Source organism: Fistularia commersonii, chromosome 13 (genome assembly GCF_037954325.1).
Source record: "Fistularia commersonii isolate RoL2024-O1a breed Wild chromosome 13, RoL_Fcom_v1.0, whole genome shotgun sequence".
Taxonomy (NCBI): Eukaryota; Metazoa; Chordata; class Actinopteri; order Syngnathiformes; family Fistulariidae; genus Fistularia; species Fistularia commersonii.
In genome coordinates this window covers 10,164,849-10,181,060 of record NC_141296.1, presented here as the reverse complement: position 1 = coordinate 10,181,060, position 16,212 = coordinate 10,164,849, and the positions used below count along the sequence as shown (strand labels likewise).

At 38.1% G+C, this 16,212-nt stretch overlaps 1 protein-coding gene across 1 annotated transcript in view; it reads left to right on the top strand.

Moving 5' to 3' along the window:
- The window catches only part of slit3 (slit homolog 3 (Drosophila)), a 222,396-nt gene that overhangs the window by 163,692 nt on the left and 42,492 nt on the right, over positions 1-16,212 (top strand). The window contains exons 9-17 of the mRNA XM_086158069.1: positions 798-942; positions 3,576-3,647; positions 4,866-4,937; positions 6,680-6,751; positions 9,046-9,189; positions 9,578-9,741; positions 12,863-13,013; positions 14,107-14,181; positions 15,042-15,185. Of these exons, the coding sequence (XP_086014195.1) occupies positions 798-942; positions 3,576-3,647; positions 4,866-4,937; positions 6,680-6,751; positions 9,046-9,189; positions 9,578-9,741; positions 12,863-13,013; positions 14,107-14,181; positions 15,042-15,185 (1,039 nt within the window). The remainder of the gene's footprint in view (positions 1-797; positions 943-3,575; positions 3,648-4,865; positions 4,938-6,679; positions 6,752-9,045; positions 9,190-9,577; positions 9,742-12,862; positions 13,014-14,106; positions 14,182-15,041; positions 15,186-16,212) is intronic.

Genomic DNA, 16,212 nt, shown 5'->3' with positions numbered 1-16,212 from the left:
GCATTGCTATCATCTGAAGACAGCTTAGCATTGAGGTTATAACACTGACAGACCAACACAATGTAGAGCATGTAATCAGCTAAAAGGCCTGTATAAGAAGTTATAAGCTTCAGATACAGTGTTTATATCTCTCCCATTCAGCTCTCTGTGCTAATAGACTTTCTGACCATTCCCTCATGGTTCAGCTTTAACCTCCCCCCCCAGTGTCAGAACCAGGCCTCTTGTTTTTTTTACTTTTTTGTCTTTTTTTCTTGGTGTGTTTTTTTAATATTCTTAAAGCTTTGATGTTGCTAATGCGCATCTTCATCAGTTACAGTTCTCTCTATGTTCAGCCTGTTTCTATTTGGCTGTACTGAAAGAAACTTTATGTTCATTTCAAAGCATGTACAGAAGTGTATTAATTAGTGCTAGTTTACTTCCAGATTTTCTGACATTACTTGTTTGCTTTTAAAAGGCAATCTTTCATTACTTCTCATCAGACTTGTCTTTGAAGAGGTTATTTTGCGCTCTCTTTAAAATATTACACAGCATCCTTTAGTTCTGAATAAAATATCTTCACAATAGAGCTGTTTTATTTTTAACTTTCATAATGTGAGTGAAAATCTCTGCATGCCCATTGTCTTATTATCATAAAACACTTCTAGACACTCAATAATTGACTAGATTGTTATGTATCAAGTCTTATATCCATTTCCAAAAAGTTAACTTGTGGTCAAGAAACAGTGCAACACTACTAAAGAAGGTAATGTTATATTAACCCAAATTTCTAAATGCTATCTGGGCGTAACTGTCTACAGGTCCTGCCCAAACGGAACCAAGGACATGTGTACCTCTGGTAGCTGTGTGTCCACCCAGCTGCAGCTGTAACAACAATATAGTGGACTGCCGTCGCAAAAGCCTTACTGAAATACCGGGGAACCTCCCAGAAGGCATAGTGGAGATGTAAGAGCACTTCTGTTTTAAATTTTATGCATTATTTTGAACAATATCTTGTGTGGTGCCAGCTATTTGTGGATGCATCCATGTCTCATACAATTCATTCTCAGATTTTTTTTATATGTAACTCTCTGTGGCTCTGTGTGTCTTTAGTCTATTAAGATATCTCTAAGTTGAAAGTCAAAAATTTGATAGTCAGTAGCAGCAGATGTGGTTCATGTTGTCATTCCACTGTTCCACTGACAAATTGTTGCTCATCTCAGTTTCACATTGGCACATTCAATTCATCTTTGTTCAATCATCTTTCCTTTTACAATCCCCCCCTCTCCCTCTCTCCCTATATATATATATATATATATATATATATATGTATATATATATATAGATCACATTGGATGTGATATATATCCATATTGATTGCTTCTGTTCCTATAAAGGACAGCAAGTTGATCGTTCTGAGCAAAGAAGGAATGTGTGTCCTCTTTCTTTTTCAACCAGATGAAGCCAGACTTCTCCAACATAAGTTATAAATCAGCATACGCACAAACACACATACACCAGCGCACAGGCTTTTATGTAGATGTGCTACTGTGACTTGGCACTTTTAGTTCTGTGATAGGCAATTCTCTGAAATGGATATTCAGACCAATGAAAACACATCATGGTTGCAGAATGTGTAAGAATTGCATTCTTAATAAATTGTGTATCTCCATTTCTCTGTCTTTGTCTCTGTTCCTGACACACAGGGACAAACAAAAGGATCCATAATTAATGTGTTGGATTCAGACATAAACAATGACGTATAATAAGTTGATATATTGTTAAATCTCTGCATACCTGTGGCAAGGATTACAGTATGTGTGCATGCAGAAACTGCTAACTTAAGTGGATCAATACCAAAAAAGCTGACTTGATTTTCTGGCTCTTGGCTTTAGAAATAATAAATAGATTATCTAACAAAAATAAATTATTCAAGCAAATAATAGGACAATCAATACATGGGGAAAGAAGCTAGTAGAAAATCATGCCGAATTCATTCAAACGGCAAGGAGAGGGAAACTGATCACTGTTGTAACAAATGTAATAATCTCGCTTCTTAGCTGCTAGATACTGTTTTTAACTAAAGTCAGCAAGTCAGGTTTAGTATTATTGCTTTTAGAACTGAATCATCAGCGGATGGGAAGATTTATTTATTTATTTATTTATTTATTTTTCCAAAATTTATAGTTGTTGTACAATTTGAAACACCGGCAGCAAGGAAAGGAGGAAAGAATTAACTGTGCGTGCGTGCGTGGGTGTAGTTGTATGTGTGAAGGGATTAATGATACTTTATTGATCCCCAAGGGGAAATTCATATGTTACAGCAGCAGCAGCAGCAGGTGAGCTGCAGGTGTGTGTGTGTGTGTGTGTGTTCATCTGCCAAACTCACCTCCTCTATCTATTATTATTTAATTGCCACCTTATAGATTATATTGCCTCCTTAAATGCCTTCCTATGATATTGAGCCTCTAAGTGTCCTTGTATGAGTTTTGTCTTACTGCCCGCTGACATAATTTGTAACTTGTTGTGTGTGCAGATTGTCTTTGTCAATGCATCTTTGCTTAATTATGACCCCAGATGTAAAATGGGTGGTGTTTGTTGCCAAGGCTGTGAGGCGCAAAAATAAAGAAAGGGATATGAGCTGATAGACAGATACAGACTGATTAGAAAAGAGAGAAATGAATGGTTAGAGACAAATGTCAAGTGCAGGACAGTGTGGGGGCTAAAGAGGAGGAGGACTAGAAGAGGTGTGGATTTGTTCTCATTTATCATTTTGACAGTTGACCCTGTTGCTGGCCTTGTGTCCTCACTGCATTCTCCTCTTCCCCCTTGAGTCTTCCTCCCTTCCTTCTTCTATACTTTTCTACCCCTCTGGCTCCTTTTTACTCCCTGCCTCTGGATCTACTTTTCACCATTTTTGTTCCTCAATCATTCCTCTTTATCTCATTAAATGTAACATACAACCCTCTTGCCTCTCCTCCACCCTCCTTTACATATCTCCTCCCGACCTTATAATTCCGCTCATGCAAAAAGACTTGAAGAATACCTGCACTGCACTGCCCATTAGGAAGAGAGAAACTAAAATACACTATATTTCCCAAATATAACTGCCAGTGTAATATTAGAGTAAAACTACTTGCACCATGTAATGAGTCTGCCATTGTTCCATAGAAGAAGATGTCATAAATTCATTTTGACTCTTAGTCATTGAGAATCCTTCAGCATATTATCAGTTGACTGCATCTGAAGAAAAAAGTCAAGGGAAAAGGTTAAAACGTATGAAACTTTATGATTATAAAAATGAATATTAATCATGTGCTTCTATTATTAAGATACAGCCAAAACGCATGTTGGCATAGATAGATCGATGGATATTGTTACATATACAATGTGTATATATAGTGTATATATATATGTATGTGTGTATGTATGTATGTATGTATATATATATATATATATGTGTGTGTGTGTGTGTGCGCGCGCGCGATTTTCTATATCTATTTATTTTAATTGCTTTGGGTTATTATTCTGTTATCATGCATGGATAGTTTGTCCTCCATGTTGAATAATGTCTCACTTTTTTCTCTCTTTCTCTCCAGTCGTTTAGAACAGAACTTGATCAAAAGTGTCCCAGCAGGAGCTTTTTCTTCTTATAAGAAACTCAAGAGGATGTAAGTCTGAAAGAACACACGCATACACATGTACACACACACACACACACACACACACACACACATGATCATGTAAAGCCAGGGAAATTAACAAAATGTGTAAATTTGAATTCAAACCTTATCTGTCATCTAATTTTACTAACACAACACATGCACAGATACACAAATCAAAGCTGACCATATAAAGATTTGCAGTCCTGTATGTATTAAGTAAACTGGTCACATATGAGAGGATAACTGGAACAATATTTGGTCAATTTCACATATCAACACAAGTCGATTGGACTTTTTCCAATATATTTTGTCCCAAGATAAGATCCTAATCTAACCACTAGATTTGACTCGCATTAATTACAAATCAGTTATGATCTGTATTAACCTCTGTAATGTGAAAGAACCCAAAAGGTCAAGCCAAAGAGAGCTAGCTGAATGGGAACAGTCCATGAGTCATACATAGCATTGCCACTGTATGAACCAGCTGCAGAACACACCCCCAGTGCCCTCCCACCCATTCAACTTTCCAGCTAAAAACTTTAGCTTTTATTCTATTATTCTTATTTAATTTTATTCTAGAAGTTAAGCACCAGCTGTCTCTAAAATCCCTGGTTTCCACGTCACTTCGTCTAGTCTTTTAGTCTTTCTTTCTTTCTCTCTTTCATTCATGATTTCTTTTTTTTTCTTTCTTTCTTTCTTTCTCTTGCATATTCACACTTACATATTTTTCTTATTCTTGTCTCCTTCAGCCGCACTAATAGCAAGAGAAGTCACCGTGCCATTCATGCAAAAATCTGATATGCCAGGCTTACAGACCTGCACAGTCACTGCACATAGCATACATGCACACACAAGCAAGCACTTTTCAACTGATGTCACCAGAACTGTTAAATAATATATCTTACATTGGTAGAACTGATTGACATGCACTCTATTTAACATGCCACCACTCAGGGGCTCTTTCCATTTCTTCCTGTCACTACATTTCATTCCACCTCCATGTCTGTCACTCTATCTCTGTCTCTCCCCTCTCTCACCACCATTTACTCACACTTCCTTCCTTTACCAAGCCATGTCCTCTCGCCTTGACCTATGCTGATGTATTCCCTCATGATCATTTCTCAGACAGTTCTAGGACATCCGCACAGAATGAACCCCATTACTGTGTATTACAGTAGAGCACTTACTTGCCCCCTTCTCTCTCCAACCCCTCAACCCTCACAGTGACTTAAGTAAGAACCAGATTTCTGACATCGCTGCAGATGCTTTCAGTGGCCTTCGCTCACTCACCTCTCTGTAAGTATACGCAAGCACACAATTAGTCATGTAGTTGCATACACAGACGCTCACACAAATTCCAACAGGAAGTTAATTGCTTATTAATATGTTAAGCAAAGACATTTGTTGTTATTGATAACCACTGGAACATAACATTGTGAAGTATTTTTGTGCTGTATGTGTTAGTCTGTGTCACCGAGGGTGATATCGCTAAGAAAATGAAGGACAGTTTAATTTGAATCAATCTGTAGCATGGAAATGAGATAGACAGACAGACAAGAAAGGGCAGACAAGGTGATCTCCACAAGGATTTTTTTCAGAATACTCACATGCACACACATAAACACATACACACACACACACACACACACACACACACACACACACACACATAGACATCCATCCATCCATTGTCTACCACTTATCCTACTCAGGGTCGTGGGGGATGTTTGAGCCTATCCCAGGTGCCATCGGGCGAGAGGCGGGGTACATCCTGGACTGGTTACCAGTCTATTGCAGTCACAGACAGATACAATCAGTCTCTCATACATACATTTGGGTAATTTTCCCAATTTTTCCAATTAACCTGCTCCATGTTTTCGGACTGCGGGAGGAATTGGAGACACGGGGGGGAACATGCAAACCCCACACAGAAAGGCCCCATGTCAGAATTGAACCAGGGTCCTTCGTGCTGTGAAGCTGATGCACCACTTTACCACCGTGACACAGTTTAGTGAAGCAGCACTGCATATAGCCCTTGTGTTACAGATCATCTGAGGCACAATACAATATTTCCTCTACGTCTGTGAAGCTTCTCTGTCATTCAGGTCATGGTCTATCGATTTTAAATCTTACTGCGTAACTGGACTAGTTTCTTTTCATGAAGATGCTTCACATCTCATCCGAAAGCCTTTTTCAGCCCAAGAAGGGCTTTTTTTATATTGAGCAAACTTTCCTATTTAAAAATAAGAAAATCTCTAATGACTATTGCATTTGATGATGCAGCTTTTAGACAAAATCCACAGAGGAACATGTTATCTTGAATATTAAACAAACACATTCCACGTTTTTAATTTGGCTTTTGAATAAATATTTTTAATTTATTGTACTTGTTTCACCAACATTACACCGGCCCTCCCAACTGGGATTCTATTTCTTTTACTGAAGAGAAAACTTTTGTACATAGACTTTAAGTCCACTCTCTGCCTCCAGGCTTTTATACTGTGAATTGCATTTTGTCCATTGCTACATAAATTAAGTACACTGATTAATATTGTAATGGCACGCGCGCGCACACACACACACCTTCGCAGAGGTAATTGAATATTTTTTATGGCAGTTCTTAATCAGAATGAAATAAGTAGGATTTTTTTTCAAAATGTTCTTCCCACTGCACATTGAGCAACACTGTCTGGCAGCTCCGCAGGTACATATTAAGAGTTAGTGTAACACTTGGAAATTTTATTAGATATAATTCACATTGGTAACCATAATTATAGAAGGCAACATTGAGCAGATAGCCCACAGGCTATATGATTTACAGGTAATACCTACTGTATGCTGTTTCCACAAACAGCATCAACTGAAAGTTTCCACTTGACACAAAATATGCAAGCAGCAGTTTTCTCTAATAGGTGTTAGAGAGGAAAAAATGTGAAAAAAATAATGATAGTATTTGTTTGAGCCATTTCATTCTTTTTCAAGGAAAAGCCGATGAATGCTCTTGCCTAAATTTGGGTCACTGTGACTCTACTACACAGGGTTCTGTATGGGAACAAGATCACCGAGCTGCCCAAGGGATTGTTTGATGGACTGGTTTCCCTGCAGCTACTGTAAGTACTGACTGCGTGGACCATTGTTTGGTGTGTCTGTGTCTTGTTCTGCCAAGAAAAAATTCAAATTGCAAAGAAGACCGAAAGTAACTTGGCAAGGAGCACAATATCGTCGATTTGTCTGGTCTAAATTGTCTAAAACTGAGGTGTCTTAAGGGAACAATTCAGACTCAGCAGCTACATTATTGTCACCTTTTTGCAGGTGAACTGTTAACAAGTTTGACTCTGGCTTTGTGTCATGATTTATGGGACTGATTTCACAACTGCACACTGAAACTGTCTTTCTTACTGTCGAGGTATTGTGCATAGGTTCAACTTAACTATGTTTAGTTTTGCATTTGAACTGAATAAGGTGATTTGGTAACATGGCAACTGTACAGAATTTCTGTACCGATTTTTTACACTTTTATTACAGCCTAAATATATTAACTAGATCATAGCTCAGTATATAAAGGAAATTTCACAAGGGAGAGAGCATCACATTTAACACACAAACAAACCCTCATTACGTGTATGTGTGCGTGTTTCTGAAATATCACTGTCAGTCTGTCTTTGATGATCAACGTCAATGATTGTAACTGATTATATGAACTATTAAGTTCTTCAGCAGAAAATATTTTTTTCATGAATAATTTCTCATGTAGCAAAAAAATTGTGACTCCCAAATCATTGTTACTATTTGGTATACAGTCCTTACTAATGGTGCAGTCTACTGCACAAACAATGAACATTTGTGACTTCTTTTGTCATAAAGTGAATTGAACCAAAAATAATGAGTGACTATACAGGACCGTTTATGGGCTTGGGTGAATTATTTGGATGCAAGGTGCATATTTGCAGACGGAGCAATGAGGGTGCAGATAAATGAAAGAATAGATGAATGGTGTTGCATGGTAAACAATAGACAAAATCAGACAAGCAGGGAGACACTTAAAGGAATATAAAATTGCAGTAAGTATTGAAAAGAATAAGCAAAAAGGCTTTTAATAATACATTGCAATACCTGCACAACAGGTAAACTGTAGTGATGCCTCGTCAAAAATTGAAATAAACTTTCCCACCAATTTTATCATCACACTGATGCATACAAATCCAAAATGTAAATCATAAATCTAGTAGAGATTTATGTATATGCGTTAAGAGGTAAATTAAAAGCACATTCTTTGAATTCCACTGCTGCTGATTCTCAATAAAAAAAACTAATAAATTACATTTTTTAATCATCTGCAGCAGAACAAAAACAAGTGAGTGTATCTGGAATATCTGTCTATCCATCTATTCATTTATCCATCCATCCACCCATTCATCCATCCATCCATCTAGTGTATCTATCCATATATATGCATATATATGTAATATCAATCACCACGGTACATAACAGTTAAATAGAATAAATTGGCTTTCACTGCTTGTCATGCATGCGTACCATGCATGACAAAAACCTGTTTATTGCTTTGCATTATTACAGGGCTACTGTGTGCATGGTCTGCACGGCTTTGTTTTACTGGTGCAGTTTCAAGTAATTACATACCCGTGTATGCTGCCTAATCAGGCGTGAATATGTCGCAGAGCAGTATGTGCCTGCATGTATCTCTCTGAGTGCAAATGTGTGTTGTGCTCGGATATGCTCTAGTTAGAATGCCCTGAGATCATTAAGCAGAGCTTCTGCACTGAACACACTTAGTGACCAGTCAGATAAAGAAAAAAGAAAAGAAGCTATAAGAATTTTTCCTGGGTTTGGGAATGGGAGGTGGAAATGTCTATATGTACAGGGACACAACTGTCAACTTGCTGAAAATAGTAATGAAGTGCAGCTATGAAAGATTTAGCAAATCTCTCTATCACATACCTTATTTGCCAACCTCTGTCTCCCCCAGACAGTTAGTTGTCAGCCTACCTCACTTAAATATATATATTTGCACCAATCGTAATTAAATTTTTACCTGTCTGACTCCATTATAACTTCCATGCAATCTCCATTATTCTATCATTTATCTCCATCTTTACTGCCACTCCGCCGGTGTCTCCTATCAAAACAAAATATTATACTCCTCACAACAGTGGATATCCCCGCCCTGCTCCACAATGAAAAGCTAAAGTAAAACAGCAGTTCTCAGATTTATTTGTTACTGCCCGAAAAATATATAACAGAGGAAGAGCGTAAAGGGCGGGGATTGATAAGAGGAATATAAGGATATAAGGGATAACGTGTTTTTAGTGCAACAATTTATTTATGGTTTGATAATAATAACTTGTTTCATCTAAATATGAGTTGTTATTTGTTTGTGATTCAGGCTGTTGAATGCCAATAAAATAAATTGCCTGAGAGTCAACACCTTCCAAGACCTAAACAACCTCAACCTGTTGTCACTATATGACAACAAACTCCAGACCATCAGCAAAGGACTTTTCACACCACTACGCTCCATCAAGACTCTGTGAGTATTTACATCATACTTTCAGACACCAAAAGTTCATTCGAAGGATAAGTCTTTTTTGTACACAATATTTTTTTTTTCCTATACCTAGGCGATTAAGTCCATCAGAATGACATGCTGATAGCAAAAAAAAAAAAATCAAACAGTGGCAGGGAACAGCTGTGTACATTAAATATGTTCTGGCTAATAGACTAAAAATAGGCTAATACAATATGGATGTACACTTCTACTACATTTCTATTGGAAATGGAAAAAGTAAGATGGCAAGTGAATAGTTCCTCCAATGAATTGCTATCTGCCAAGCACAATGCATTGCTTCTAATCAGGAGGTTTTTTAATGTGTTTTTTGTGGAAAGTAATGACAGGTCAATGCTATGCTCTTTCCCAGTCATCTAGCCCAGAATCCCTTTATGTGTGACTGTCACCTGAAGTGGCTGGCAGACTACCTGTTTGATAACCCTATTGAGACAAGTGGGGCACGCTGCAGCCAACCCAGAAGGCTCGCTAACAAGCGCATAAGCCAGGTTAAAGGCAAGAAGTTTAGGTGTACAGGTAAGCCAAGCATTCACACTGAACTCCTTATAATATAAAATAGTGTTTAGAACACAATTACAGGTTTATGAGTATAAATAAAATGTGTTGAGTAATACACACACACGGGTATAACTGTATTGTTATTTCGTTTGATACGAGTCATGGGTCTCACCAATTACAGTACAGACCGATTAAGTATCCAGAGCAGCACAATAAGTAACGCAGCAGGGACTCGTCATAGACTGTGATTAGTTAATTTTGTATGAGTTTACCTGCTTGTGTTTGTGTGTTTTTATTTAAAATCCTCTTTGCTTCTTTGTACATTATTTTCAGTGTCATCGATGCTGTGCATTATGATTACACCCTGGAAAGTGATGATAGTATATCCCCGTAAATGCACATGACAAACTTTAACTTTGAAAATAAACCGTTGATTTTTGGGAACGGCAGAGTTCAATACTTCAATCCTTAAACGATCCTCTAATCTCACTTAGTGAGAGGGTTTGTCAGTTAACTACCCATTAACCTTATTGAAATGACTTAAGCGCAGACGCATCTCAAGCTGGTTACGGCTGTCCTCTTTGCTTCAGCTCTTTCTCTCTGCAGTCCAATTTCTGTTCTTGCATCTCCTCTCCTCTCTGATCATGTCTGGAGATTATCACTATTGGTAGGCAGTTTTCTGGTCCTGTCCCTGCAGCTGTGTGTTGTCTCTCCTATCTCCTATATGGACCCTACCCTGACTGATTGGTGCAGGCCTCTGTTGCCCCGCCTTCCTCCTGTGTGGACCTGCATTGTGAATGTGCAGCTGTCTCTTGTGCTTGATCTAACCATGTGGCCCCGCCTATTGTGACATCACATGGTTCCGTCAAGCGCCAGGGACCGCCCAGCACACACCCAACTGCATCCTGCCAATCACTTGTCTTGAAGCAAACTTGAGGATTCCGCTCATTCTATGTTCATATGTATGTTACATCAACAATAAGTGAAAACATGGGATAAAAGTAAGATGCGAAAGACAGCAAAATGCATAAATGTGGGATGATTATCAGTTGTTATATCAAGTAAGATATGCTGAACTGAATGCACAACTACCAACACAATTTATTCTTCTCAAAACATACTTAATTTTCCTGTTAAAATTGTTAGCTATTGTTTGGATAAGAAATGACATGTTTTTAAATTTCAAAACTATATAAGTAAAGTGAAATAGGTCAGTCAATTAAATTTCATATTGTCAATAACCTGTAATTGTTTAAGGTCATAAGTCGATTTGAGACTAGCGTCAATATTAATTAAAAATGTCAGACCTTTGTCTGTGAGGCTTTAATTCTAAGCTCTAGTTTAAAACCTACCACTTTCCAGTCAGCCTTATTTACTGCGTCAATAATCCATAACAACTGTACTGTGTAAAGATTTTTGCGATGGAAGATTCTACCCGTGAATCAGCAAGATGTAGATTACACCCTAGTTTTAGCAAAATGTATTATTTTTTTCCAGATTTTCCATGACATTCATTTTCTACAAACTAGTTTTCCTGATTAATAGTCTGATCAATAATTCAAAGAGGCAAGTCATATGGCAATAAAGCAATGCAATAATTTAGTAAAAGCATCGTTTTTGAAGGCAATAGTTGTGTCAGTTTTCCTGAATAAATGTTTGGCTGCTACACAACTTGTACAACAATCAAGAAGGACAATTGTGTTTTGGAACATTTGTAATATGATTAAACTTCGTGGAAACTCTCCATTTCTATCCAGTGTCATGGAGTTCCCCAAAATGTTGATTGATTAATTGACTGTGAAATATGCAAAGCAGCAAGAAAAATGCTTGTTGAATGTAGTGAACTATGATTTGAGCCATTATTTTTAGAAAACCATTGCCATGCTATTTCCTACATTGCATTTTTGCAATTTAACCAATTTCCAGTTCCACTTATCTTTCATCATATTTGGACAACTGCCTCCAACACAAAGTTTCAATAGTTCAGTTATTAGCATGGCTGATCTGTCATCTCATTTCCCTCATACCCCTCAATTATGTTCCGCTATGTTTATTCAAAACATGTCATCATTATTTTTATCCCAGCTTCTTAATTCTTATTTCAGGTATGAATGTATGGGAAAGGCTTCTGACCTTCCTTTGTTCAACTTCCATTCCTCCTTTACTTTTACTTTGTGCTCTCCTTCTGTCAACGGTTCAACCAACAAGATTTGTGTTGGCACAGAGAGAGGGGCATTCATGACAGTCAGGGGCGAAAAAAGAAATGGGAAAAGTTCAGGATGGATAGATAGAGAGGATACCTTGAGTTTTGTGAGAAAATGCACTTTATCTAAGTAATATCTTTAAACATTGGGAAATTTTATCTACATTGACAAATTTTCATTTGATTGAACATCTGAAATTAAACGAAAAGCAATATGCAAATATTCCCGAGAAATCCTACCAAATTTTGCCATCTGCAAAAACCTTTATTCTGACAGCTTAAATGTACTTAGCACAGCATCATTTCTCATCAGCTTCCACACATTCAAAGGTTGGGATGAGGCAAAATTTAAGTGCTAAATGGGATAATGCCTATTCCCACTGGCCTCTCAACAGACACAACGCTACACCCTAGGATGCATGCTCCTTTATGGGTTTCAATGAATTTTTCATATACTAATTTTTCTATGAATTCTTTTCATCCATTTTATGAGAGGTGACTGATCAAACTGTCTGTCTTATCTGCTGTGTCTTTTTTAATAGTTGAATTAGATATATTGCCAGATAGTTCATGCTGTGGAGCTGTTCAATGAAAGAAATATAGAGCTTTCCTTACCCTTAACCTGACTCATTTAGATACCCAAGCCGCTAAGCAACAACTTCTCAGATGTTTACCACAGCATTCATGAAAAATTACGTTGACCTTCAATTTAACTGCATCAGTATCTAAATTGGTACTCTTATATACAAAGATGGGACAAGATGTCTACTTGTATTCATCAAATTTTACATCCGGTTTACATTTTCTTCTCTCTCAATATATTTGCTTTACTGTCTGGATTTTGAGTATACACAAACACACACACACACACACACACACACACACACACATGTGATTTTTTTTTTTTTTTTTTTTTTTTTTTTTTTTGATTTGCAGGCCAAGAAGACTATCGAAGTCGATTAAGCGGTGAGTGCTTCCAGGATCTGGTGTGTCCAGAGAGATGTCGCTGCGAAGGGACTGTGGTCGACTGCTCCAATCTCAAACTTACCCGTGTACCGCTACATATCCCAGAACACACTACAGACCTGTAAGTTTGCTCAACTTCAATTCAGATACTCATACACACACACACACAATGAACTATCAGACTGAGAACGTCTGCTGCCCTAGAAATAAATCTAAATCCTCATAATGCCCATGCAGGTCTGCCTTTCTCGTCTGCCTTTCTCAGAGCACTATCATCAAAGTAAATTTTCATTTTTAGCCCTCTCTATTGAAACACCTCTCAAGAGTCTTTTCTATCTCCCTCCGAGTCTCAAAGGAGCTATCATGAAGCCTGGGGAACATCTTATACCGGAATATTGAATAGTCTGATGGAATCTTTCATTTTACTGTTGAAAAATGGAAAGAGAGTAGAAAATCTCCTTGCACATGTAAAGTCTACTGCCCACTTAAACTGCACCCACCCATCCTTGCACCTGCACTTTGTGAGTTGCACACCATTCTGCACTCAAATGTCTTATTGCACTGCTGCTGTTCTATTGCACTGTTCATATTCATATCTATAATCATATTTATAATAATGTTTACACTTTTCCTAGCAGCACAACTCCAAATGCACTTTCTAATCTTTATACTCTTAAACACATTAAAAAACATTCTCTTTGAAGAATTGTTGAAGTACTTCACACTTGATGTGTATATGGTTTTGCTTCAGCTTGAGCCATCTTTTAACTACCTGTTTCTTATCAAAGCATTCATTTTCTGTTTTTCTCCTCCCGTGCTCAAAAAATCTCAAACACACAACCACATGCTCAAACCAAGTGCCCCCTTTTAGCTGCTCTCTTTTAGTACAAATTGCTTCAATAAAACAGATGTGTACTTTCCCATCTCTCTCTTTCCCAAACTGTTTTCCGAGGGCTCAGGGCAGTTGATGACTGCATAGAAAAGATTCTTTACAGTTCTCTTCTGTTCTCTTGATTGGTAAAATCTAACCTTGCCCCTGTTTCATTGGGCATCATACTTTGAGAATCAATAAATACCTCTTAACCTTCACGCAGTCATTCCTTATTCTCAAGTAGGATGTCTCCTGTTTTTGTGCACAGCGGTCAACTCTGGTGCAGTTTATCTCATGGAATAAAAAATGCCTTGCGTCCCTGTCTCTATCTTTCTCTCTGCAGGCGGTTAAACGACAATGAGATTGCCGTCCTGGAGGCTACAGGGACGTTTAAGAGGCTGCCTAACTTGAGGAAGATGTACGTACTCCTTGGGAAGATGGTGTTATCGAAGGCAATCGGATGAAATTGGAAAGGACAAGGACGAAAATTATGGAGAGGGGAGAACTTTTTTTTTTAAAATGATGAATTACAATAAGAGAGACTTGCAGACAGAGATAGCAGGATTGAGCAACAGGAGTGATGAGCAAGGCTTGGAAAAGAGCAGTGGCTGAAGACAAGCAAGAGTGTGGAAGGGGCAGACAGAGATGGAGAGAGAATGGGTGGGTCGAATTTGTGGAGGAAGCAAATATTAAACGGAAAGAGAAGATGGACCTTCAGTTCAGATTTAAAGTCATGCCTTTTCCAAAACCTACTCTACATTTATGTGTGTGCATATATCCACGTTTGTGTGTGTGTGTGTGTGTGTGTGTGTGTGTGTGTGTGTGTGTGTGTGCGTGCGTGCGTGTGCGTGTGCGTATGTGTGCATGTCAGCAAGATACAGAATGACCAGGAGTTGATTTATTGGAGCGGAAATTGCTAACAATCTAACAGTGTCACTGACAATATAGATTGTTGAGCACTCATTTCCATATTCCTTCCTTTACTCAATCTCTTTTTCTTTCCTTTCTTCGTCTAGAGAGAGAGAGGTTGTACACAACATGCTGTAAATGGTAGCTTCAGCGGCTGTGATTGCTATTGCTTCTTATTATATGAGCAAGTGTTCTGTATCTTCTCATCATTGTTGTTGGTTAACTTCCACATTGTGTTCATGTGTGAGTGTGTGTGTGGTTGTGTGTAAGAGAGAGAGAGAGAGAGAGAGAGCACTACATGTAGCAATTTGCAGCTGACCCAGTTGGATTTTATTGACACATAATTCAAAAGTTTGTGTATCATCACAGCAACCTCAGCAACAACAAGCTCCGTGACATCCGCGAAGGTGTTTTTGACGGGGCGGGTGGAGCTCTGGAGCTGCTGCTGACAGGGAACAAGCTAACTGGAATCCAGGGACGGATGTTCAGGGGCCTCACAGGCCTAAAAACTCTGTAAGTGATTTAGAATTGAGCATGTTTATGTCTTCAAGGGAGCAGTGCGTATGTTTGCGAAGTGGTATTGTACTGTATGCTGATTGTAACCTGTGAATTTTTAAGTGATATTGTTGAAATAGTGTCCCAATAGCATGTAAGCATATTACAGTTTTTTTTGTCTTAGCTGCACCTTAAATTCTGTGGATATGATCAGTAATATATGTAATTATGGCTTTATAACAAAAACTTATAATCGACAGAGTGAATGTCCTTATTTCTTACCCTTTTGAAATTTTCTCTACCATTTTTTGATTATTTTTCTGTTCTTGTTTTTGCTTTGTTTTTTCTTAACAGGTTTACTTCCAATATCTGTCTTCAGTTGTTGTATACAGACTGTGACGTTTAAGCCCCTCAGTATTCAGTTACTTAGTGTTTGATTACCTACCCATGTTGGGAGTAAATTACTGATTTTAAGATATGAAGTTGAGAGTCTCTTTGTTTTTTTCATGACAATTATGATGATTTGTTTTGACTGCCATGATTTCACCGTGATTACAGAGGTCATCACCATTGTGGCTTAAGGCCTGTATAAACTCTTCAAGAAGCGAGAAATGTGTTCTCGCTCCCAGGGTTGCAAGAACAAAATGACATCATTCTGTTCTGGCAGCTCTGCTTCTAGAGCTCTTGCAGCTTGTTCTCGACACATCATCTGAGCAGAACTTTTTTTCTCGTATGGTCTTTGCGAACTATGGTGTGATTGGTCAGACATTTGAAGTGAGCGTGGTTAATGCTGGGAAAACCAAAGGGTTGTTGTTACCGCTTTTCCACTGGCGTGGAGGGTTGCGCTGTGATGGATAGTTTTGAGGATTAAGCAATAAAAAAATGAAGCATGAAAATCCCTAACATATAAAGACACGCAAACGAGTGTCTGTCCAGACATATGACGAAACCCTCGCAACAAAGTTGCAAAGGCCAAATAGCATGTACAGATAAAGAAAGGTGACCCCAGCAGGAGGAAATCAATCCCCGCACTGGAAACATTGTT